The sequence below is a fragment of the Dipodomys spectabilis genome, unplaced genomic scaffold (genome assembly GCF_019054845.1).
Source record: "Dipodomys spectabilis isolate Male_0828 unplaced genomic scaffold, ASM1905484v1 ptg000276l, whole genome shotgun sequence".
NCBI classification, from domain to species: domain Eukaryota; kingdom Metazoa; phylum Chordata; class Mammalia; order Rodentia; family Heteromyidae; genus Dipodomys; species Dipodomys spectabilis.
In genome coordinates, this window is record NW_024870953.1 from 4326817 (window position 1) to 4354186 (window position 27370).

Genomic DNA, 27370 nt, shown 5'->3' on the forward strand with positions numbered 1-27370 from the left:
ACCAACTAAGGGAAAATGTTCTGGCTCTGTGGTCACACCCCAGTACTGGCACAAAACAACAACAAAAAAAAACGATAGTTCTAATACCCACTGTCATATTTATTAATTTGCTTGTTTACCACCTAGATGTCTCTTCTACAAGAATGTAAGGCACATATCTTGATGGTTACATAGCTGGTACAACAATAAATTTACTGAATGAATGGATGAATGACTAGATTCATCAAACAACCGATGAATCAATCTTATTTGCATTTGACCACTGTCTAAAGCCCACAATACTCATTTGCAATAACCAAATTAGGTACAATAGTCAAATAACCTCATGAAGTAGGATAGATAGTAGCTTTCTATTTTTCTTCAGTATAAAAATAAAACAAATGCACAGAAATGGAGGGACAAAGGATGAACAAAAAGCAGTGGTAAACCTGGAGCCAGTGGTTCACACCTGTAATACTTTTTTTTTTTTTTAATTTAATTTTATTTTATTTGAGAACATACTGTACAGAGGGGTTACAATTACATGGTCAGGATAATGCATACATTTCTTACCAAGCATTGCAGCCTCCTCCTTTGTTTACCCTTCACCTCCCTTCCCAGCCTCCCCCCTCCCCCCCCACCCAATCATACCCCCCCTCCCTCCCCCCCACACCGACATTGTAAAGCTGGTTTTGACATGACATTTTGTACTTCTCATTGTTGCAACAGGTCCACCTGAATCCTTAAACGACTTGTTTGTCCCCATCTCCTCCACATGTTATACTGACATCAAATATAGTGAAAGCGGGGGTTACACTGTGGGGGAGGGACATACAAAGCAACAAAGAAATAACCTTATAAATGCGTTAGAAACACATGCATGAAAGAAACAAAAACATTAAAATACATATTTGAGGGTTCGTTTTCCTAACATCACATTCTCTGACGTTTTACGCTTGACTCATACCTATACTAGATATTGCAAATAAGGGAAACCATGGGACCTATGTTTCTTTGGGCCTGGCTTACTTCACTTAATATAATTTTTTCCAAGCCTTTCCATTTCCTAACAAATGGGGAAATGTCATTCTTTCTGATGGAGGCATAGGATTCCATTGTGTATATATACCACATCTTCTTGATCCATTCATCTACTGAGGGGCATCTGGGTTGGTTCCATATTTTAGCTATGGTAAATAATGCTGCAATAAACATAGTTGTGCTGGTAGCTTTAGTGTGGCCTTGTTTGTGATCATTTGGGTAAATGCCCAAAAGTGGGATTGCTGGGTCATTGGGGAGCTCTATGTGGAGTCTTTTGAGGAACCTCCATACTGCTTTCCAGAGTGGTTGAACAAGTTTACATTCCCACCAACAATGAAGTAAGGTTCCTTTCTGTCCACATCCCCTCCAGCATCTGTTGTTGTTAGAGTTCTTGATTTTTGCTGTTCTAACTGGAGTGAGGTGATATCTCAATGTTGTTTTGATTTGCATTTCTTTTATGGCTAGGGATGTTGAACATTTCTTCATGTGTCTATTGGCCATCCTTCTTTCTTCTTCAGAGAAGCTTCTCTTTAAGTCTCTCGCCCACTTACTTATTGGGCAGTTGTTTCTTTGAGGATTTGTTGTTGGGTGGTTTAATTTTTTGAGTTCCAAGTATATTTTAGATATGAGACCCTTGTCCGTTGTATGGCTAGTAAAGATCTTCTCCCAGTCTGTGGGCTTTCTATTGATCTTGCTAGCTATGTCATTTGCCCTGCAGAAGCTCTGCAACCTTATACAATCCCATTTGTCCAGCCTTTCTTTGATTTGTTGTGTTTCCGGGTCTCTATTCAGAAAATTTCGGACTGAGCCAAGGAGACCCAGGGTTTCTCCTATTCCATCCTTGCAAAGAAAAATTGAAACAATACATCTCCACCAAACCAGCCCTACAAAAGATTCTTAAAGATGTCCTATACATAGAAAACCAACAAGACCGCAATAAAGGCCAAGAAACTGCACCCAATCTGAGAATCCAAGAACCATAGGAAGAACCCAGTTTTCGCAGCCCCCAAGAAGGTAGATAACATGGCAGGAACTCCCAAATACCTCTCAGTCCTATCTCTTAATGTTAACGGACTGAACTCTCCAATTAAGCGACATAGACTGTCTAGTTGGATTAAAAAACAAGACCCTTCTATCTGCTGCCTGCAGGAGTCACATCTTGCCCGTAAAAACAAACACATTTTCAATGTTAAAGGCTGGAACAAAATCTACCAAGCAAACGGACCGCATAAACAGGCGGGAGTTGCAATCCTAACATCAGATAAAATAGACTTCAAATTAAAATTCGTGAAAAGAGATAAAGAAGGTCGCTACATACTAATTAAGGGATCTCTCCTTCAGGAGGATATTACAATTCTAAATATCTATTCGCCAAACAATGGAGTACCCAAATTTATCAAAGAAACACTACTTTCCCTCAAATCCCATATAGATCCAAAGACATTAATTGTTGGGGATTTTAACACACCACTCTCCCCACTAGATAGATCAACTCGGCAAAAACTCAACAGAGAAACCGCAGATCTAAACAGCTGCATAGATCAACTAGACTTAACAGACATCTACCGAACATTTCGCCCAGCAGCATCAGAATACACGTTTTTCTCAGCAGCACATGGAACGTTTTCTAAAATAGACCACATTTTAGGCCACAAAGCAAACTTGTCTAAATTCAGAAACATTGAAGTTATACCTTGCATTCTCTCTGACCACAAGGGAATAAAATTAGAACTCAACACCAAAAGCCACCAAAGAAAGTCCGGTATCACATGGAGGCTGAACAACACACTGCTGAATCATGAGTGGGTCATGGAAGAGATTAGAAAGGAAATTCAAATGTTCATGCTATTCAACAAAAATGAACACACAAAATAACAGCTCCTCTGGGACACAGCAAAGGCACTACTCAGAGGCAAGTTTATAGCTCTGAGCTCCTACATCAACAAATTGGAGAGATCTGAAACTAACAATTTAATGACACATCTAAACCGAGGCAAGTTTATAGCTCTGAGCTCTTACATCAACAAATTGGAGAGATCTGAAACTAACAATTTAATGACACATCTAAACCTCCTTGAAAAAGAGCAGCAAGATAAACCCCAATCCAGTAGACGGAAAGAAATAATCAAAATCAAATCAGAATTAAATGAATTAGAATCCAAAAAAACTATAGAAAGAATCAACAAAACAAAGAGTTGGTTCTTCGAAAAACTTAACAAAATTGACAGACCCTTAGCAAATCTTATCAGAAAAAGAAGAGAACACACCCAAATTAATAAACTCAGAGATGAGAATGAAAATATCACCACGGAAACAAGCAAGATTCAGAACATTATAAGGGAATACTTCTCAAAACTTTATGCTAATAAGTTTGAGAACTTGACAGAAATGGACCTCTTCCTAGCAAATATTGACATGCCAAAACTAAACCAAGATGAGGTAAACTATCTTAACAGGCCCATATCAAGCATTGAAATAGAAACAGCAGTAAGAGACCTCCCAGTTAAGAAAAGTCCAGGACCAGATGGTTTTACAGCGGAATTTTACAAGGCCTTCAAAGCAGAGCTCACACCAATTCTCCTCCAACTCTTCAATGAAATTGAAAGAGAAAGCTCACTACCGAACACATTCTACGAAGCCATCATAACCCTCATCCCAAAACCAGGCAGGGACTCATCAAAGAAAAAGAACTATAGACCCATTTCTTTGATGAACATTGATGCAAAACTTCTCAACAAAATTTTGGCCAACCGACTTCAACAATTCATCCAAAAAATCATACACCACGATCAAACAGGATTCATTTCAGGGATGCAAAGCTGGTTCAATATACGCAAATCAATTAATATTATTCATCACATCAACAGGAGCAAGAATAAGAACCACATGGTTATCTCAATAGACGCAGAAAAAGCATTCGACAAGATCCAACACCCCTTCCTGATGAAGGTTTTGGAAAAATTAGGAATCCATGGAACATTCCTCAATACAATAAAGGCTGTATATGACAAACCTACAGCCAGCATTATACTCAATGGTGAAAAACTAAAGCCATTTCCTCTTAACTCAGGAACAAGACAAGGATGCCCACTCTCTCCACTTCTCTTCAATCTAGTATTAGAATGCCTAGCTACAGAAATAAGACAAGATGCAGTCACACCTGTAATTCTAACTAGTCAGATGGCTGAGATCTGAGGATCATGGTTCAAAGCCAGCTGGGCCAGGAAAGTCCATGAAGCGCTTATCTCCAATAAACCACTAGAAATTGGGAAATGGTGCTGTGGCTCAAGTGGCAGAGTGTTTGCCTTGAGCTGAAGAGCATAGGGACAGCGCCCAGGTACAGAGTTCAAGCCACACAACCGACAAAAAAAAAAAAATAAAAGAAAAGAGGGGAAAGCTGCAAATATATGAAGGCAGGAGCCCCCTCCTCCCTAGAGCCTCCCTCTGCTACCATCCATTCTGATTTTCACTTTCTCAGAACTCTCTAAGAAGTCTGTCTCCCTTCTCATCATCAGTTATAGAGCAGAGCATAACTTTTCTGGCAGATGTAAACTTCTAGAGTGTAGATCAGGGGCTGCACCTTGGATCCCTTGTACCATTCATGATGTCAAGCACACAACAGGCTCTCAAATGGCCTCCAATTCTGTCACAGTCCTCCCCTGAAGAGCTGGAGTCTGGTGCTCTTTCTGCACAGAGGCAGCATTTCAGGTATATTTCTAACTAAGAGAAGAGAGTGTCAAGTATTATGGACATGTTCAGACTACATTTAGGTCAAAGAAGGAATGGAGCTGTCAGCTTGATCTCTTCCTCCTTCTGAATAACTTGCTATATAACTATAGCTACAACACAATATTGTAAGCAGACCACCCAGCTCCAGTTGAGACCCCAGAAGGATGAAGTGCTAGACATCATGACTATAATTTCACATGACCCAGACCACATCATACAGCACCGTGCAAATCCCAGAACCATAGAAACTATGAGGTGTCTGTACTATAAGTCACCAGATTCTAGGTATTTGTTAGGAAAGGTGAGGAGAGCAGTGGAAAGGAAAGAAGGGGAGGGGAGGTAAAGGGGAAGGAACTTGAACTTGGCCTAGGTGCTGTCCCTGAGCTTCTTTTGCTTAAGGCTAGCACCCTACCACATGAGTCACAGCACCACTTCTGGTTTTTTGTGTTTATGTGTACTGAGGAACCCAGGGCTTCATACGTGCTAGGCAAGCACTCTATCACTAAGCCATCTTCCCAGCCCTGGGAGCAGTTTTGTGTACCTACCACACAGTATTTAGTTTGGATCCAGAACAAAACTGTTTGTGTCAATGTAGCTGGAACTCAGATCAAACTGAGAGATATTGTAGTCAAGTAACAAAGAACAAGGACCATGTATTCACGCACAGGTATTCAATGCTTCTGGTAAAGCTCTCTTAATCAGGAGAGTGGCTTTAGTTAAAGAACATGTATGGGCAGTGGGTTTCATTAATCCTCTGTGGAACGGAGGATCTTTTCTAAGAATTATAAAAGGAACAGAAGGATCTAGAAGAGATTAAGACAGTTTTCCTTGCCTCTGGGTCCCTTGGTGTGCTATGTCTGACGGTAGCATAACAACAATCTCTGCCTCTGTCTTTGCAGGGCTAGTCTTTCCAGCAAAGTAGGATTAAGGCCCCACTCTATTCCAGCAGGAACACCCCCTTAACCATGTAACTACAATAACCCTATTTCCAACTAAGGCCATATTCTGAGGAATGAGGCTTATAATTTAAACAAGTTTGTTATTGTTACTCTGTGTGTGTGTATGTGTGTGTGTGTGTGTGTGTGTGTGTGTGTGTGTTGTGCTGGTACTGGGGCTTGACTTCTGGGCCTGGGAGCTGTCCGTTAGCTTTTTCACTTAAGGCTTGTTCTCTACCACTTGAGCCAGACCTCCGCTTCTGAGTTTTTGGTGGTTAACTAGACACTAATTAGACATTGCTGCCTGAGTAGGCTATGAACTATGATCCTCAGATCTCAGCCTCCTGAATAACTAGGATTACAGGTGTGGGCCACTGATGCCTAGCTTCACAGATCTTATTTGAAGAAACAATTCCATCTGTGACTCCTTTTATCCCTTCGTGGGAGCTGTGGGCCTAAGAAAAGACAGAGTCATTGGACTGTAGCCTTTCTGCTTAAGATCTATCTCTGGACCCACAAGACATTCACACCAGTTGTAGCAAACACCTTCCCCCAAACACAGTAAACAGAGCTCCACATTTCCAGAACAAAATCTAACCCCAAAGAGACTCTTTTGTGCTTTAAAATACCATCTGAATTATGTAACTGTAGCCCTCTATACATCATCTTTATTATAGTAATAAAATCTGGTTTTAAAAGACATCTGAAGGGAGAGAACTAGAGAGATCCTCACTCAGAGACACCACCCACAAAGCCATGTAGGCCAAAGGGATGGACAGATTGATGCTAATGGACAATTTTAAGAGGAAGTCTCTAATCAAAGTTCAGGCTAAGAACTAGCTGCTCCTCCAGAAAGCTCATCCTTCTGAGGCCTCTGATCTCACCAGAGGAGATGAGAGCACAAGAATGCAGCCTCTTGAGGGAAAATGTGTAGTGTCACCTAGCACCAAGAGCAGAATAACTTCCAAATGACATATAAAGGAATAGCAGCAGACAAGAGTCCTGGATGGCCAGGCATCCATGGCTCAACCCTATAACCCTAGTTAGTCAAGATGCTGAGATCTGAGGATTGAGATTCGAAACCAGATGGGGAAGACAAAGCCATCAAACTCTTACCTCCAATTAAAAACCTTAAAGTCAAAAGTAGAGTATAGCTCAAATGGTAGATTCACAGCCTTGAGCAAAAAATGCTAAAGGCAGATGGGAGCCGGTGGCTCATGCCTGTAATCCTAGCTACTCAGGAGGGTGAGATTTGAGGATCAGAGTTCAAAGCCAGCATGGGAAGGAAATTCCGCAAGACTCTCATCTTCGATTAATCACCAGAAAACTGGAAGTGGTTCTGTGGCTCTAGTGGTAGAGCACTTACCTTGAGCTGAACAGCTGAGGGATAGTGCTCAGGCCCAGAGTTCCAGCTCCACGACTTACAAAAAATAAAAGAAAGAACTGCTTAGCGACAGTGCCTAAGCCCTGAGTTCAACCCCCAATATTAAGAAACACACACACACACACACACACACACACACACACACACTCACACACACACACACACACACACACACACACACACACACGGAATCTCAGCAGGAACACAGCAGTCAGTCAAGATATTGAGTGCTACTATATGCTTGTCTTTACTATGGAAGAAGCAGTACATAAGACAGATGAGGTCCTGAATCTTACAGTGCTTCCGACCTACTGAAGCAGAAAAACAAACATGTAAACCAACAAGGAAGGTGATTCTAGTCAGTGTATCATTCACAGGTATGTTGCAGAGTGATAAGGGAATTTCCAAATGTCAGCTCTAACAGATGCTTATCAAACCAGATGTCTATGGTTCATTTCTGTAATCCAAGTTACTCTGGATGCTGCTATATAAGGGACCACGATTCGATGCCAACCCTCGTAGGAAACGTCCATGAGACTCTTATTTTCAATTAAAGACCAAGAAAGCCAGCAGGGGATCTGTAGCTCAAGTGGAAGAGTACCAGCCTTGAGCAAAAATGTTCAGGGTCAGCACTCAGGCTCTGAGTTCAGGACCCAGGATGAGCACACACACACAAAAACAATAACAACAAAAAAGGCTGTCTGAGATGACACTAGAGCTGAGACCTCAAAGGTGAAAAGAATCAAGTCAAAGTTGTTAGGAAGAACATTAATTCATTCTATGAGTAAAGACCTCAGGGAGGAAGTGAGCCTCCTGTGTAAGACAGCCAACAGGCTGGAGTGCGATAGTGAACACAACCAACACACACAAAATGAGCTTGGAGGGATACATAGGAGCCAGACAAGGCAGGAGCTTGGACTTGAGCAGTAGCTGCAAGGCACTAATGAATTTTAGAAAAGAGAAAGGAGCCTCTGATTTTACTCATAAATGCATTCTCTGGCTGGGTATTAAGAATGGACTGAGATTCCAGCAGAGGTGGGGAGAAGAGCTGGGAGCCTTGAGCTGGAATCCAGGAAAGCTATACAGGGTAGGAGGAGAGAAATGGGTGGAGTCAGAATCAAGGTTTGGGCCAGACTCAGTAGGGAACTCAGATCTTAACTAAGATCCCAGGGCTGAACTCACTCTCCCAACTCACACAAAATACAGATAAGGACACAGAGGCTCTGCCAATTCAAGGATCTACCCGGAGTCAAAAACTTCAGGATGACCCCCACCTCACAATGCAGGACTTGTACCAGGAAGAAATCAGAAGAGGAGTTCGCAAATAAAGCTTTATTGAAACACACCATATTCAGGTGATTAATGTACTATGTGCAGCAATACATACTACAGTGGCAGAAGCGAGTGGCTATACTGGAGACTGTATTATACACAAAACCTAAATTAGGCTCTGGACTAAATGATCACAGACAACATACTGGTAAAATTTGGAGCTAGAACTTCCAGAGACAAAAGAAGTGTAAGGTTCAGAGGGTAAATCTTGGGGATCCTCTCTCCCCAGCCAAAGGCTCACCAAAGAGGCTGTCCTACTGAGAAGACTCTTTCAACATGACTTCACTCCTGGGAAAGCCTTAGGAAAATGACAAACACCATAACATCCATGCCACTATGCTTGTACAAATATTCTATAAGCATTTCCAAAAGACAGAGATGAATTCTACCTGCCAGGAAAGATAAAGGAGACAAAAATGATGAAAACCTCTAAATCACTATGGGCCACAGCAGATTACCTAAGCCTTGCCGAGCTTTACTGAGTGAGATCCCCAACACTGGGGTGTATTCAAGTCAAAGATGGCTGTCCATCTGACAGGGAAAAAAGTTAAGAGAGATAGAGATTAAGAGAGATAGGACAGGGCTGGGAATGTGGCTTAGTGGTAGAGTGCTTGCCTAGCATACATGAAGTGATGCTGTGGCTCGAGTGGAAGAGTGCTAGCCTAGAACTAAAAGAAACTCAGGGACAGTGCCCAGGCCCTGAATTCAAGTCCCAGGACTGGCACAGAGAGGAGGGGAAGGAGGTTGGAAGGGAGAAGTAGGGACAGGACACGAAGCGGAGAAATTGTGGGTTCCAAAATGGTGTCTTATAGCCACTACACACACACACACACACACACACACACACTCACACACACACACACACACACACACACACACAGCCTAACACCAACTGGGAATGAGGGAGGAGGAATGACACAAATACACAGAGAGAGGAGAGGGTTGAAAGCAGGGTTGCGGTAAAAGAAGCACAGTAACACCACAAGGAGAACCCCACAAGCCCAGGGGGAAGGAATCCATACCTGAGCTTTCTTGCCCTTTACCTGCTACAGAGGGAAAGAGTACTAAACCTGATGATTCAGGTTAAAAGTCATCAAATGTCCCTTTAATACCTCTGGCATGGCACCTGGCAGCCCTTCTTAATGTGGCCCATTGTTCCCTGGCACGGCCTTGGTGGCAGGAGCAGTCAGCTGTCTTGCCAATTGCCAGGGGAAAGCAGAGAGCAGAGGGAGGAGACGGCATGGAGGAGGGAGAAAAAGGCAGGAGCACCCAGACCCATGCAACGATGCCTCTAGAAGACCCTCTTCCCACAGCCCACCCCAGATGAAAAGATGACTCTCCCCCTTGCCACAGCACCTGACAGCTGCCCCAAGGAAGGCCAGGTGGGAAGAGGTATGGGTCAAAAAATGAAAAAGCCCCACCCTATCCTTTCTTCCTATGATAGTCCTCGGGCTTAAACACAGGGGCCTGCCTGGGCACTGGCCCTAAGCTTTTTGATCGAGGATAGTACTCTATTACTTAAACCACAGCTCCACATCTGGATTTTTTTGGTGATTCATTGGAGATAAGTCTCCCAGATTTTGAACCATGATCCTCAGATCTCAGCCTTCTGAGTAACTAGGATTACAGACATGAGTCACTAGCTTCTGGCTCTGACAAGCCCAATTTTAGCTGTACTCTGCTAGTATGGGAGACAGGTAAAGCTCTACTTTACAGGCCAGGAAACAGATGGTCCAGGGAGGTTAAATGTCTGGCCTCCTGAACTCAGTCAAACAGAGCAACTAAACAAGACAGGTACCAGTGGCTCATGCCAGTAATCCTAGCTACTCAGGAGGCTGATATCTGAGGATCATGGTTCAAAGCCAGCATGGGCAGGAAAGTCTGTGAGACTCTTATTTCCAATTAACCACCAGAAAACAGAAAGTGGGCTGTGGGTCAATTGGTAGAGCAATAGCCTTGAGCTGAAGAGCTGAGGGACAGCGCCCAGGCCCAGAGTTCAAGCTCCACCACTGACCAAAAATCAAAACAAAAAAAGAAGTGATGGACTAAACGAATGGCAGCTAAATGAATAGACTTATATATCCTCCTCATTACGATTCTTACTAGTAGTATTTAATGTTGTGTCTTCCATCATCTAAGAAAGCTGAGGAAAATTCTGCATTCACAGCTTCAACTTCTCAAAAACCCAAGAAAAAGAAGAAAAACTGGGGCTGCTTTTTGTTTGGCCCTTCCTTCTCCTATCTCTATTCAGCAGAGGGCAGCAAACAGGAAGCATGGAAAGATCAAAGAGTGAGAAAGAGAGCCACATGGAGAAACAGCTACACATTCATAAATACACACCCACCCACCCACAGCAAGCAGAATTGTTTAGCTTCCTCTAGCTTTCAAAGTATGAACATTCCGCCTCCTCCAGGCGGGGGACGGGGGAGGGAGGGGATGTTGGAAGTTGAAGAAACAGAAGCTCTTTTTCAGCTTAAGAGATTTTCAGTGAGCTGACTTTGCATGCAAATGAGAGAGGGGCAACTCTCAGAGCAGGGAGAGGAAGGCAGCCACAGAACTGACAAGATAATTCTCAGACAGCTTTCAACTACTCATCTTGAGGGAAAAAGTATGGCAAACCTAACACCCAAACTGAGGCCCCTGCCATTAGCATCTCAGCCCAGGGGTGTCAGAGAGTGCTGATCTACAGGATGCAGGTTCAGTGCTCCACAAGGACAGGGCTAGAGTGGCCTTTTGAGGATCAAGTCTAGTCTCCTCGATATCAACAGGGATCTGGCATGGACATCTGTCAGCTTCTTCTCAACTATCTTTCCCACCCCCACAACCAGGAGTAGCCAGCTTCTCTGTGTAAATGCTCTTTCAATATGACTGGGGTGGCCCAATCCCATCCCTAGCTCTAAGGTAGGATAAGTCACCCAGCACAGCCCATCTTCCTGACTAGTGATTGAGAATGAATCCTATCATAATAACACGTCAGATCCAAAGTGGACCAATAAGATTTAAACAGATCATGTTAAGATAATAGGAAAAGACATTTCTTATATTTTCTACAGAGGCTACAGAGACAGATTCTCTCCTCTAGGTTCTGCATATGGATATAATGTCAGAAAGCATTATCATATTTTACCACCAAGGTGAGGAGGGGTGAGAGGAGTAGAGTGCTCAGTCTAAGATAAAGGCAGAACCAAGAGAACTCAGTGAGAAAAAGCCAATGCCCTGACAGTCCCTCAAACCTCCAGATCATACCATACCTGAAGCCAACTAGAGCTAGTGTGTCTTCTTAATCATTTAAGCCTGCCTGGCTCAATTTATTACTTGCACCTGATAGTGAACTGGCCCTACTTTCCATGCATAGCAGTGACAGTGCCACATGGCACGTGTGATTTACTTTCTCTACTTTCCTATTGAAGCCCTTCAGGTTATTCTGCCTTCAGGTTATTGTACTTTCCCTTACTTTAAAAGTAAATCCAGGCATGGTGATTCAGGCCTGTAATCCTAGCTACGGGAGGAGGTAAAGAGTGAAGGATCAGAGTCAGCCTTAGTCAAAAAACCAAAACAAGAAGTTTGAGAGACTTCATATCAACCAACGACTTGAAGCAGTGGGGCATGCTTGATATCTCAGCTATGGGAGAAGCACAATGGCACATGTTGATCTTTCCCAGTGACAAAAGGAAGCAACAGAATCACATGGCAGGCATAAAATGAGATCCTACCTTGAAAATAACCAATACAAAATAAGGCTAGAGGCATGGAGTAAGTGCTAAGCTCCTACTTAGCAAGGACAAAGCCCCAAGTTTAATCCTCAATATACCCAAATTAAAAAAAAAAAATTATAAGCCAAGTGCCTATAATTCTAGCAACTCAGGTGACTGAGAGCAAGAGGACACAGTTTAAGGCTAGCAAGGAAGCCGGGCGCCAGCGGCCCACGCCTGTAATCCTAGCTACTCAGGAGGCTGAGATCTGAGGATCACAGTTCAAAACCAGCCCAGGCAGGAAAGTCCGTGAAACTTATCTCCAATAAACCACCAGAAAAACGGAAGTGGCACTGTAGCTCAAGGGGTAGAGTGCTAGCCTTGACCTGAAGAGCTGAGGGACAGCGCTCAGGCCCAGAGTTCAAGCCCCACAACTGACAAAAAAAAAAAAATAAGGCTAGCAAGAGCAGAAACATTCATGAACCCTCATCTTAAAAATTAACCAGCAAACTAGCACAACTATGTTTATCACAGCATTATTTACATAGCTAAAATATGGAACCAACCCAGATGCCCCTCAGTAGATGAATGGATCAAGAAAATATGATATATATAGAGGGGGGGCAGAAAGAGAGAGAGAGAATGGAATTCTATGTCTCCATCAGAAAGAATGACATTGCCCCATTTGTTAGGAAATGGAAAGACTTGGAAAAAAATTATTAAGTGAAGTAAGCCAGGCCCAAAGACACATAGGTCCTATGGTTTCCCTTATTTACAATAACTAGTATATGTCTAGGACAAGCAGGAAAGATCAAAAGCTATGTACATATGACCATATAAGATGATGTTAAGCAAAAGGAACCTCAAGATAGGGACACAGTGGTTTTTCATTTCTTGTTATTGGTTATAACGTATTTATAATGTACTATGTTTTTTTTTTGTTCTCCTCCCTGTTTTCACTGTATTTGATTCCAGTGCCCTGCATGTCATAAATACATTTTTGTAATTTGGGGAGGGAAAGGAAATAATAAAATGCTTAAATAAGGGTACAGGTTGACCCACTGTAACAATGAGATGTAGAAGACACAACTTCGCTGGGAGGGGGAGTTGAGGGAGGTGGAGGGGGAGCTGAGGGAGGTGGGGAGGGGAGGGAAGGTAGGTGATAAACATAGGAGGAGGTAACAATAATGCTCAATAGGAAATGTACTCATTACCTTACTCATGTACCTGTAATCTCTCTATGCAATATTTGTACAATAAAATACATATAAAAATAACCAGAGGGGCTGGGAAGGTGGCTCAGTGGTAGAGCGCTTGCCTTGCATGCCTGAGGCCCTGGGTTTAATTCCTCAAACTACATAAGAAAAAAGAAAAAAGCCTGAACTGGTGCTGTGGTTCAAGTGGAAGAGCGCTAGCCTTGAGCTGAAGAGCTGAGGGACAGTGCCCAGGCCCAGAATTCAGGCCTCACGACCAGACCCCCCAATAAATAAATAAATAACAAGAAGCCGGGCACCAGTGGCTCATGACTGTAATCCTAGCTACTCAGGAGGCTGAGGTCTGAGGATCGCCATTCAAAGCCAGCCTGGGCAGTAAAGTCCATGAAAATCTTATCTCCAATAAACCACCAGAAAACCAGAAGTAGCGCTATGACTCAAGTGGTAGAGCACTTGCCTTAAGCTGAATAGCTGGGGGACAGCACCCAAGCCCAGAGTTCAAGTTCCACGACCAACCAAAAAAAAAAACAAAAACAGAGAGAGAGGTTGGGGGGGAGAGAATCTGCAAGCTGGACGTGTGGATGAAGTGGTAGAGCCTGGCCAAGCAAGCAAGTGAGCAAATGCAAGGCGCTGAATTCAAACCTCAATACCACCGAAAATAATATAAAGTAAAAAATAATGGAAAGAAAATTTTAAAAAATGGATCTGTAAAAAAGGTAGGTATCACTAGCTACTCAGGAGGCTAAGATCTAATGATCATGCATGGTTCAAAGGCAGCCCATGTAACAAGACCATGAAACTCTGATGTCCAATTAAGTACTAAAAGTGGGAGGGAACCCACTGGGAAACAGAGATGTGGCTCATATGGTACAGCACTGGCGTTGAGCAAAAACAGCTCAGGGACATCACCCAAGCCCTGAGTACAAGCTCCAGGACTGGCACACGTGTGGGCACATACACACACAGACACACTCACACATACACACACACAAAAGGTAGTGTGTGTGTGTGTGTGTGTGTGTGTGTGTGTGTGTGTGTGTGTGTGTGTGTGTGTATGTCTGTGTGTGTTGGGTGGGGAGGTTCCAGCACCAAATGGTGTAATTAAGTACTGGCTACCAAAACTGCGGCATGAAAATTTGACTCATGAGGGAAAGTTTTGCAGCAGAACACAGATGACTTGAAGAGCACTGCGTTCATATCTGCATTCCTCCTGTGAGAACTCGAGTAAGTGATTTTCCTTTTGCTGCCTGTTTCCATAATGGACTAGTGACTTCTCAAGCACCTCCCTCCCACTTTAACACTCACTCAGCAAAAATCCATTTTTCCAAGTGCTACACCATGTGCTATGTACTTAAAAAACACTCTATGTCAAGACGTCTTCACCTACTGAGGCCACGATGCACTTCTTGGCCACAGGAACTACAACAGGCTACATCCTTTCCCCATGCCATTGTGGTTGTTGGAGAAGCAAAAGTCTCATTCAAGTCTTTCTCTTTCTGACTATGATCCAAGTACAAGATGCAGAAGGTCAGGTATATGCAAAATACAAAAGACATGCACACAACTGGCTCATGTAGCTCAAACGTCATTAGGTGCAATTAACTGGTACAGGACATATTTCCAGTTAACCAAGTTCACCTCGAGGTATTTCTTTACATGGCTGGCTTTCCTACTTTGTTTGCAGCTTTCTGAGAAGCCAGCTGTCTGACCACATGAATTCAGAAACCCTAGAAGCATTGTGTCCTTTATAAATCAGATGTCTTGCCCAGTTCCAGAGATACACTGAGGATGAACTGGGTGGCAGTTCTGTGACTTACATTCTAGCAGATGACAGCTAAATGCTCTTTTAATCTTCAGTGGAGGAATCAAAGAGTTAAGAGGACTGTTCAAATAGTGGGTATGTTGCCCTCAGATAAACTTCTCTCAAATCCACAAGGAACCTAATTTTCTTTTGGACAAAAGTCCTGTCAAGACTTCCTTCCAGAGGCTCTCTGGTTACTTCTGCCAGGAAGATCAATGAGGAGGTACTGTGGGAAAGTTCTCAACAATTACCAGAGTGAAAGACTGAGCTTAGAACCAACTGTTCAACCCTTTATAACAATGCAGAGTGCTCCAGATAGCAGATTTCCCAGACAGCAGCCTGATGTGTTACATGCATGCTCAGGGATAGTGTGGAATGAGGACTGGAAGAAAGTCAGCCTCTTCCTTCAAGGCCAGCTGCCATTCAAACAAGGAAGTAACTGGGAAGGCCAAGCCCAGGGCTCTGACTCTGCAGAGAGAGTAGAACACAAAAGGGCTGTACAGAAATTTGGCAGGATCTTCCTGAAAGGCAGCAGCTGAATGCTGCATCCTATAGCACCTAGAAAAGCCTATCATTGCAAAAGAGCTCTTCTGCTGCACCCAGGAAGGAGAAATTTTCTGTAAAAGTAGAACAGCCAGTTGACAAGACTTGAAACACCAATCCCATTCACCACTTCCTCCTAGTCCTCTTTATGCTATTCCAAAGAAAAAGAAATTAAACAAAAATTAAAACTTCTCCATGAGCTATCCACACACTGCAGGTCAGAGTTCCAAGGAACATCCATCCAGCTGTTGCTCTCCACTCTTTCTGCCCCAAAGGCTGCTTTATTCAATCAATACCTTCTTGTACATGTGAGTAACTTTCTTTGAAAGCTCAGGCAAAACTGCCAGTTAACCTTGACCTTCTCTCTACACATCTAGGTCTATAGGAAATGAAAATCAGAACTTCTTTGGCACCTGCCTTAACTGAAATATGACAACTTTCTTTAGGCAAAGGCAGACTGTCAAGAGCTCTTTTAGACCTGGTCACAGCTATTCCATAGGAGACATGCACTTGGGCAGGACACACCCCCCCTTTGCCTGGGGCTTTGCCAATATAGAATCCCTGAACCTAGGGAGGCTGTCAAAGACAAAACCCCAGGAAAAAGCAGTAGCCCTATGTGCAGTCACTAATCACATCACAGAATGCTGGCAACCGAACCAAGAGATGGAGTTGGTGAATGATAAGCACATACAGCAAGTTAATGACAAAGCCAAACACAGCCCTGGCCTCTTCACCCTGATACTGGTACAGGATAGGAAATGAAGGAGATTTCAAGAAAGAAAAACATACAAGACACAGAATTTAAGGGGGAAACAGCTAGGCTGGCTATCAGGGTTTGAACTCAGGGTTTAGGAAAGGCCATTGTTAACTTTCCTCAGTTACTGAACAGTTAAGATGTACCATAAAGATCAAGCCAACTCCTCTTGGATGGTTTGCAACAATTAACTAGAGTAATTGTTAAGCTCCAATTGATCCACTTTGTGGTAAAGAACTGTCTGTGCTCAAGATACCAGAATGGCCAGGCAGCAGCCTGACACTGAGGAGAAAGGAAAACCCATCAACATCAAAAAGTCAGCCTCTTCCCGTGGGGAAGCCAACAGTCAATTCTGACCCTGATATGAACACTACCCACTTCCCATTGGACCACAAAAATCCCCTAAGCAAATCTTAAATGTCCCAATATACAAAGCAATTCAACAGAGCTACCTGTGAACAGCACAGGGCCTACAATTTGCAGCTGACCTTAAAGAATCGGGCCTTGCCGCAGCACCTGCAGAAGCAGACACAGTTGCTGGACAAAGTTGGAGGGCCAAGAAGGTCCATCAAAAGTTACACAACACTTTTGATGTACCTTAAAACCACCAGACAGAAGCAGGAGCAGATATGGGCCCCAGCTGAGCTTTCTGGCTTTCACTAGAGAAGGAGGAGTGAGCAAAAAGGAAAGGGGGTGATTCTACTTGTTGTGACTGTCCTAGAAGACAGACAAACCAAAGACTAGGTGGGATTTTTATCTTTATCCATTGATGAATTAAAGAAGGTGAAGCTTAGCCAGCAGCTGCATGAGCAACAGACCTAATATGGGTGCCTGGACAATAAGGTAGTCAAGAGCCAGAGAAAGCTGAAGCAGTAGGGTTTCTTCTCCAGGAGTTGAAACCATGGGAAAGGAAGCAGGACACAGGAAATGAAGGAGATTTCAAGAAAGAAAAACATACAAGACACAGAATTTAAGGGGGAAACAGCTAGGCTGGCTATCAGGGTTTGAACTCAGGGTTTAGGAAAGGCCATTGCTAACTTTCCTCAGTTACTGAACAGTTAAGATGTACCATAAAGATCAAGCCAAGAAGAAGTGCCCAAGAAGACCCTGAAATTCTGCTTCATCCCCAAGCTGCATGGAAAAAGTGGGCTACTAGAGGCAAGTGGATAAACTCAAACATGGATGCAGCCAGCTGTCAAAACCTATCAGCACCATTGAAGAGTCCCTAGAATTCTATAAAGAACAGATGGAAGTACTGGATGAGCTATATCAGAAGAAAGATGAGTGTGTCAACCAGCTCTTCCAGGAGGAGAAGGAGAAGAAGGAGCTGCTATTGCTTGTTACAGATGAAAGCACCTGAGTTTCAGGACAAGATCCTAGCAGCCATCCAGACCTCTGCGGATGAGGGCCCCTCAGACCTCTCAGGCTTCAAGAAGAGGGAAGTTATGAAGAAGCAACAAGATTTTGAAGATTTAAAGCTTGAAGACTATGTGGATCCTGCCCAAGGAGAGGCTGGGGAACCTTGGCATCTCAAGGACCCCGACTACAGAGCAGATCATGCTACAAAAGCTTGCTATTCAATCACCTACCTGAGCTTACATGCTTGGGCAATAATGGCTGCAGGACTGAGACAAATGACAACTTGGAGATCATTTTTGCATGAAGACCTGGAGGTCTTCCAGCTGGGGAACGGGGCTCTTGTCCTCTAACTTACTTTGCTGCAAGAGGATCAGGTGGCATATTCTCAGGCCTAATTATAATGAGTGAGACAGGGGAGGAGCCAAACATACCAGAGGCTTCTGGGAGCTGGCCCAAATTCTAGAGACATTTAACAGTCCATTCATTACCAGGAAAGGGGCTCAGGTGTAGGTTTCCACAAAGTGTAAATTCTTTACCAAGGAAGTTGGAGAGTGATGGCACGGTTTTATATTATTATATTATGATAATAATAGAAAATGTTTGATGTCACAGTTTAATAATAGTGTATTTTAATTTTATAACATTACATTTTTATGCAATATTTTGATATTACTGTATTGTATACATTATATCAATCATTTCATGATGTATGTTATATGTCACTAGAGTCACTTGGCTTTTTAAAAATGTAAGGATTGCTGAGCTGGGCAATAGTGAATTTTCTTTTTTGCATGTTAAAAAGTTACAATGGTGATAGGTAGATGAAAACATAATAGAAAACACGGAAAACAAGAAAACATTAATGCTGAAATCCTGGAACAAAGCAAAGATGTGAGATGAATAATTGGAAGTCTAACACAATTGGAGTACAGACACATGGATTACAGAAATGTAATCCAAAAATAAGAATATAGAATTATGAAATATCTGTAGATATGGCATATCTTAATAATTTTTCAGTGAAACCTACTGAAATGATACCTCTTGAATATTATTGTTGAACAAAAAAATAAAATTCAACCTAATATGTTACTTAACTTTGTACAGTGGATTAGATTCTGCAAGTGTAATGATATACCTTTGACTCAGGTAATAAATTGAAAATTCAGAAACAACTATTCAGTATTTAAATAAAAAAGTAATTACACAAATTGATCTAAATGCCGAATGTATCATCTGTCTTAGATTTTCTGTGTATTAACTTAAAATCACATTCTTTATGAAGGAGAAAAATAGCTGAACTGACATTAATATCTCTAAAATGTTCTTAATTAAAAAAATTCCTCAAAGAAAAAGATTAGTGTAAAAATCACCTTTGAGCATACTCTACAACTGAGGTGTGAAAAATTAAACAAAAATAATGAATTATATACAGCTCCATATTCATAGCTTTCTAAAGAATTACTTTAAAATGTCCTTCATTTTTGAAATCAGCTCAGAATTCTTGCATAAATTAAAATTGGGGAACTACATTACCAATAGAAAATTAATACAGTATTTTTTATGAGATTAGAAGTCTGATGAGAATAAAAAGATTGAAATGGCTCAAGTGGTGAAGCACCAGACAAGCAGGAGGCATGACAATTTACAAATAAAAAGACTTGGATGATCATCTAATAACTCCACAATGAAAGCTCAGCTAATTTTCAAAGCCACAACTTAAAAAGTCACCTACATTCTGGTGGAAAAGTAATTAATTCATAGTACAAAAATAAAAGATTCAAAAAGGTAAGAAAAAAAAAACGGTTTTCCAATCCTGTTCAAATTTAACTTTCACCTAGCCAAAATAAACACTTGTCACTCTCTAAGAAAATTGTAAGAGGCATTTCCATAAAAGAGGAAGTTAAAGGTGTGGTTTCCAGGATGGAAATTCCAACTCCAGATGATATGTAAATCAACTTCCCTAATTGAGAACTCAGGTACACACCCTTTTCTTGGCCCACCGCCCTGAATCAGAGGACCTATTCCTACTCTTTTTGTGAAAGGGAACTTTCTTTACACTTTATTTTTAACACCTCCCCATTGCTGACACATTATATAGAGAAGTCTCTTGGGGTTGTGGTGTTTCTTTACCTTGACAATGGCAGTGTGAGTTTTTGGAATGTGGTTAAGAGTTCCCTTCTCTGGAGATACGCCATTGGCTATTTCCAACTTCCTGTCAGACCCTTTTTCTCCAATGATAAACCACTATTAGTGAAGATTCTATACGTTGGGAAATCTATAGCAGAGAACCTTTCTCAAATGAAGCAAACCATTAATACTGTACTAATTTGAATTTTATGCACAGTAATCCCATTTTGTTATGAAATATGGAGGTAACATAATAAAACATAACATGTAAAAAATGAAGATAAGATAAAGTAGCAACAATGCAACAACAGAGCCAGAAATATTTAAAAATTGCCATAAAAATAAACTCATGCAAAAATGAGTCCCCAGTGACTGCTTTTCACCATGAAAGAAGGTGGATCTCAGAATAACAGCAAAAAACAAAACAAAACAAAACAAAAAAAGCATTTAATTCAGTGGGCATTGTTGTTTTCCCAGCAATCCTTGCTACTCAGCAGGCTGAGCTCTGAGGATGGCATTTCATAGCCATTTCATATAGGAAAGTACAAAAGACTCATCTTCAATTAACCACCAAAGTGGAGCTGTGGTCCAAGTCGTAGGAGAAAAAAAAAAGCAAAATACAACAACAACAAACCCTCACGAATAGTGTTCATGCCCTAAGTTCAAGCCCCAGTAATTTCGAGAACAAAAAAGCAGTACTGGTTTCAGTGACACAAAGTTCTAGAGCAGACTTTTGATTACTATATCCTGGGAAGAATAAAAACAGAAAAACCTCTATACTAGACCATTGGGATGTTAAACTTTCTATTAGATTGGATTCTTTAAGTTTCAGTACTAATTCCTAAAAATAAAATATAATATAATAAATTGGAATACTTAGAGAAATAGCTGGTAATAATGGAGAAGAAAGAAAATGCAGGGTTGAACACTAAAGATGAAAGAATGGCTTCAGAAAAAATAAGTCATAATTTTTGGGGTGAAAATGAGGAGAACATTAATTCAGGCTAAGAGATTAATAATAACAATGGCAAAGCTCAATTAAACCATTGGGCATACTGAGTGATTAACAATAGTCAACAATTGTAACAATACAACAGTTTACTGTCCAGTTGTGATGGTTCTTTGTTGGTGTCCGTTTTTCACTCTATGTACCCAATTATTGTGCATTCATCCCTCCTGTCATTATCATATGAAGATAAAACATAATGCTTAGTGGTGCACCCCTGTAATCCTAGCTACTCAGGAAACAGATCTGAGATCTCAGTTCAAATCTGTCCTGGGCAGGAAAGTCGTAGACACTCATCTCCAATAAACCACTAGAAAGCTGGAAGTGGTGCTGTGGCTTAAGTGGTAGAGGGCTCACCTTGAGCTGAAGAGCTGAGGTTTCCCTCAGACCCAGAGTTCCGCAGCACTAATGACAAAAATTTTTTTAAAAAGAAAAATTTAAAAAAATATTGAGAGTCAATGCCTGAGAGTCAAAGTTGCAAACATAGTGTTAGGCTACTATTTCTCTGCTGGCAATTCAGATAGGGGATTATGCTTTCAAAGCTAATGGATCAACAGCAAGAAAGGTACAAGATTGATTATAGTAACAAAACCACAAATGGGAAAGGTTATGACAGGGACACTACAGAATCTATAACCCTAAAGAGAATATTCTGATAGGATAAAATTTATAGCGAATTGAATATTAATAATGTGCTCTTGAAAGCCAATGTATATAGATATATGTATATATATGTATATTTATGTCTATGATAATTTTTTAGATCATTCTCAATAACGGCATTGAGTTATTAAATTATATATCAGAATACTACATCATTTTATAATAAAAAGGCATAAATGATATTTGAAATAAAGATAAGAGAAATAGAGTGGAAGAAGAGCTCAGGAACAGATCCTCTACCCTGAGTTCAAGTCCAGCACTGACAGACAAACAACAAGAACAACAACATCGCAAGGATGAGTCAGTATAGACAATAGACAAGAGGAAATGATCTCCGAGGGTAGGATCTTTGGTCACTCATAGTCAGGTGATCAACGACAATCAGGTGATTACTGGTATGATTCAGGCAGGTGATGGGAAAGCTGGGAGGGGCTGGTCTGTGGGCAGATTTAATCCTGATCACAACTCAAGCAAGAGATAGTTCTTGTCATCTCAGCTTTGTGCAAAGTGTGAATTGGAAGAACTCAGTCCAGAAGAGCCTAAGAATAAACACAAGTTTCTATTCCAAAAACAAAAGCAAACACAGAGAGGACAAGGCTTAAGTGGTAAAGTACCAGCCCAACATCAGGCCTGACAAATTACAAATAAAAAAATTATAGGATGATAACCTGTTAAGAAATATGAACTCAGCTACTTTTGAAGACCCATAAGATACAGTGGATAATGTCAGTAATATGGCCTACAGTCCTGTGGAAAAGTAATAAACACATAGTTCCATTATGAAACATACACAGAAGTAAAAAACAAAACAAAACAAAATAAATCAAACACAATAAACTTTTCCAATCCTGGACAAACCTACGTTGCACCTAACCCAAATAACCTAACCAAATTGTAAGAAGTAGGTCCTTGAAAGAGGAAGTGAAAGGTGTGGTGGACAGGATGTAAATTCCAACTCCTATTGAAATGTAAATCAGCTTCCCTAAGCAACCAATCAGAGACTTCCTTTCCTGGGCCCACCCTCTTTCAGTATAAATAGAGTGGAAGTCTGAGACTCAGGCATTGCTGAAGATCCTACATCAGCAGGCTGGAGGCCATTTGGAGCTTGGATACTCCAGGTGAGGATTAGAGTGAGAGAATCTACTCCTTTTTTAATTCTTCTCTCCTTGGTTTGGTGGTGGTATTGTTTTGTCGGTTGCGGGGATTGAACCCAGTGGTAGGGCAGTGTGCTGGGTCACTTTGTGCTCAAGACTGGGCATTGTCCCTGGGCCACTTTTTGGTCAAATCTAGTGCTTTACCACTTGAACCACAGCTCACTTGTAATTTTGTAGTGGTTAATTGGAGATAAGAATCTGTGTCGGGGGACTTTTGCGGCCGAGGCGGTTTCAAAGCTTGATCCTTAGCTCTCAACCTACTGAGTAGCTAGGCTTCTACGGGTGAGCCACCAGCACCTCATTAGATTCTAGGAATGATGGACCCTGACACTGCCCAGGCCTTCCAGAAGGAATTGAGATGTGCCATCTGTATAAATACTTTTATAGAGCCAGTCACCCTAGAGTGCGGATACAGTTTTTGTCGACCTTGTCTCTGCCTCAGCTGGGAAGAGACCCAGATTCCAGCCAGGTGCCCTGTGTGCAGGGGACCCTGCCAGCAGAGAGACCTCAAAACCAACGTGGTTCTCAGGAGCCTGGTGGCCATTGCCAGAAGAGCCAGCCTCAGGCATTTTCTGAGCTCTGAGGAATACATGTGTGGGACACACAGGGAGACAAAGCAGATGTTCTGTGAGGTAGACAGGGCCCTGCTCTGTAGGAGCTGCTCCCAGTCTCAGGAGCACAGGGCTCACAAACACCATCCCATAGATAGGGCTGCTGAGGAGCAGAGGGAGATGATTTCAAAGCAGATGCATGCTGTATGGGAAAAGACTCAAGAAAACCAGCACAATTTATAGGAGAAGAGGAGACTCATCAACCGATGGATTTGGTATGTGAAGCTATTCCAAGGCATGACTAAGGATGTTTTTAGAGTGCTGTTTTTAGAGCTGGGTGTCCAGGAGGAGGAAAGACACCATTCCCAGCTACTGATCAATGAAGGAAGAGCCATGTTACTGCAACTCAGAGAAAGGGAAACCCAAATGCTTCAGAAGAATCATCAGCTCAGGAATATGTATCAGGAGCTGATCAAAACATACCAGAAGCCAGATGTGGAACTGCTTCAGGATGTAGAGTTGATCCTAGAAAGCTGTGAGTCAGTCTTGTTCTTCCTGCCTCTTCCTCTGAGGCCAGAACTCAGTGCCCCTCCCATTCCTGGACTGATAGAGAGGCTCACCCAGCACCTAGTGGAGATTGCCTTCAATGACACTACGCGGAATCAAGATCTTGGGAGCTGTGTTGGACACGACAATCCCTATGCAGTTTTGAATTCTGAAGAGTCCTTCCACTTTACTTCTTTTGGACGCCAAGTCTTCAGCTCTGGGAAACATTACTGGGAGGTTAGTGTGGATGACTCTTCCACCTGGGCCCTGGGAGTTATTAGGGATTCCTCCATAGGGAGCAACCTCACTGAATCTGAGGATCTTTTCCTCCTTTTGTTTGTGAAAGAGAACACACTTTCCACCATTTTTACCACCTCCCCACTGCTGCATCACTATGTAGAGAAGCCTCTGGGCCGGGTTGGTGTGTTTCTTGATCTTGACGATGGCAGTGTGAGTTTTTGGAATGTGGCTAAGAGTTCCCTTATCTGGAGATACCCCACTGGTGCTGTCCAATTTCCTGTCAGGCCCCATTTTTTCAGTGGTAGCCTCGCGTCCTAACTGAAGAGACTCTCTATGTGTTGGGAACTCTATGGCAGAGAACCTTTCTCAAATGAGGCAAACCACTAATACTGTACTAATTTGAATTTCTCGGTACAGTAATCCCATTTTTTCATGAAATATGTTGATAATAATAAAATGTAAAATGTAGAAACCAATACTAAATGAAGATAAGATAAAGTAGCAACAATGTAACAAGAGAGCAAATAAATATTTAAAAATTGCTATAAAAATAAACCCATGCAAAACTGAGTCCCCAGTGACTGCTTTTCACCCTGAAAGGAGTTGGAGCTCAGAATAACAATAAAAAACAACACTTAAAGCAGTTGGCACTGTTGTTTTACCAGTAATCCTTGCTACTCAGCAGGCTAAGTTCTGAGGATAATGCATAGCCAGGACGAGAAAAATCCAAGCGACTCTTATCTCCAATTAACCACCAAAGTGGAGTTGTGGTCACGTGGCAGAAGAAAAAAAATCCCACAAGAACAGGGCTCATGCCCTAAGTTCAAGCCCCAGGAACAGCTAGAACAAAAAAGCAGTACTAGTTTCAGTGACATAAAGTTCTAGAGCAGCCTTTTTATTAATAGGTCCTGTTATCCATCCTGGGAGGAAAAAAAACAAACACCTCTCTCCTAGAGCATAGGGGTGTTTACACTTTCTATTAGATTGGATTCTTTAACTTTCAGTATCATTTCCTAAACAAGGGGAAAAAAAACGTATACTCAGAGAAAGAGTTGTTAATAATGGAGAAGACTGAAAATGCATGGTTGAACAATAAAGCTGAAGGCATGTCTTTAAATAGAAGAAGTAAGTCATCTTTTGGGGGTCTACAAATGAACAGAATACTATGGTAGGCTAAGAGATTCACAATAATAACTATGGCAAAGCTTAATTTATATATTAGGCATACTGAGAAGTTAACAAGAGCTACCAATTGTAACAATATAACAGGATGCTGTGCAGCTGTGATGGCTCTTTTTGGATACTTAATTGTAGTTCTTTCATCCCCTGTGAAATTATCATATGGAGTTAAAAAAATGCTTTCTTTTGGTGCTGGGAAGGTGACTCAGTGGTAGAGCATTCCCTTGCATGCATGAGGCCCTGGGTTTGATTCCTCAGCACCACATAAGCAGAAAAAAAGCCCTAAGTGGTGCTATGGCTCAAATGGTAGGTACTAGCCTTGAGCTGAAGAGCTGAGGAACAGCACCCAGAGTTCAGGCCCCACGACCGGACCCACCTCCAAAAAAAAAAGCTTACTTTTTTGTTTCCCTTTCATTCTAGATACTTAATTGTTGTGTGTTCATCCCTTCTGTAATTATCTTATTGATTATGAAAAAAACTATTACCTTGTGATTCAATGATATGTATGTAGCAATAGACTGCTACTTCCCTGTTGGCACTTCAGATATAGGAGAGTTTGCTTTCAAAGCTCATGGTTCAACAAACAAGAACAGAATACGTTCAAGATCCTGGAATGTGGAAGCTTATGTCATCAATTCTACAGAACTTACTACCCTAAAAATATCATCCTAGATAATTTTCTAATGTTTATAGTGAACAGAGTATTAACAGTGTGCTCTTACAAATCACACACACACACACACACACACACACACACACACACACATGAGCATTAGTAGGTTCTCTTATCAGTTTATTATATATATATTAATTTACCATTTCATTTTAATATAAGCTTAGTCATATATGGTGTTTATTAGCCTTTTGATCCAACATAAAGCTCAGGACAGTGCATAGATCCTTAGTTTAAGCCCCTGGACTATTTCAGAAAAAAATTTAAAATGGGTAAGTCACAATAGAAAATAGACTTGGAGGAAGTAATCTCAGATCCAAGGATCCTTTTCTGACACACAGTTAGGTGATGGACATTCAGGTGATTACTGGGTTCAGACTGGTGAAGGAGATGGGCATAGGGGGTAGGTTCCCTGTAGACTTAACAATGATCACATCTCATCCAATAGCTAGTCAAGTTGACATCTGTCTGTCATCTCAGCTATGTACAAAGCTTTGATAGGAAGATCTAAATCCAGGAAAGCCTAAGCATAAACACAAGATCATATTCCAAAAATAAGCTAAAAAATGGTATGTTTTATACAGTTCTGGTACTGTACTGTTGAATTCATACCATTTGCTTAAACTCTGCAAACCAGTTTATTTAACACTAAATTAATCTATAACAATTCAATGATGTTGGTCCAGTTTTTCAATTTAGAAAACCATAGGCAGGTGTTAATAAACATAAGGTGGTGCTGAGTTTATTAAAAGAATGTTTGTGTGGTCATGTTTCACTGTATAAATGTGACTATAGAGAATTCAGTGCAGTCTTGGTTTATCTTCCCACACGTGATTTTTAGGGTGACTTCACCTTCCTATTATAAGATTAAAAGTAGTATTTGTGACTTTGACCACTTTTGGTAGTTTTTGACTGTTGTACTGTGCATTGTTGCTTTTATTTTTCTCTCATTTCCAGAAAAAAAAAGATAAATCACTTGCTGTAATCATGTTGTAATACCCTGGCTTATACATTTAAATTTCTATTGTTTATTTCTGTGAAATCTATGTTACATTCAGACAGCATTCTGACATTTTATCTAATCATACAAACATATACTATTCCATCTTTCTTTGCATTATCTTTCTTTGCATCTATCTTTGCATTAGTAATTAGTAATATCCTAGATACTGTGTTGCTCATTTCAGAACTTCATGATTATTTTTACTACTGGCATAATTAATGCCATTGACAAAAGAACTCAATAAATTAGATGTAGTCAAAATTTTCTACCTTATATATCTATAAGCACCAACAAAACTACTTTATTCTTGTTTGTGTTTTAAATTTCTGGCCTATATTGTTATAGATCTATAGTTTATTTTTATTGTATTTTATTTATCTATTCATTATTTATTTTTGTTTAATTAACTATTTTTTGCTAGTTTTTAAAATATTTCATTTGAATAGTTGAAGAAAGGAGCTG

At 41.3% G+C, this 27370-nt stretch overlaps 1 protein-coding gene across 1 annotated transcript; it reads left to right on the forward strand.

The window, feature by feature from the left end:
• Positions 1-18849: 18849 nt before the first annotated feature.
• LOC122126362 (tripartite motif-containing protein 43-like) lies at positions 18850-23510 on the forward strand. Its single transcript, XM_042701004.1, has 2 exons — positions 18850-18912; positions 23055-23510. Exons 1-2 carry the CDS (start codon positions 18850-18852, stop codon positions 23508-23510), a joined length of 519 nt encoding a protein of 172 aa, XP_042556938.1.
• Positions 23511-27370: the final 3860 nt, after the last annotated feature.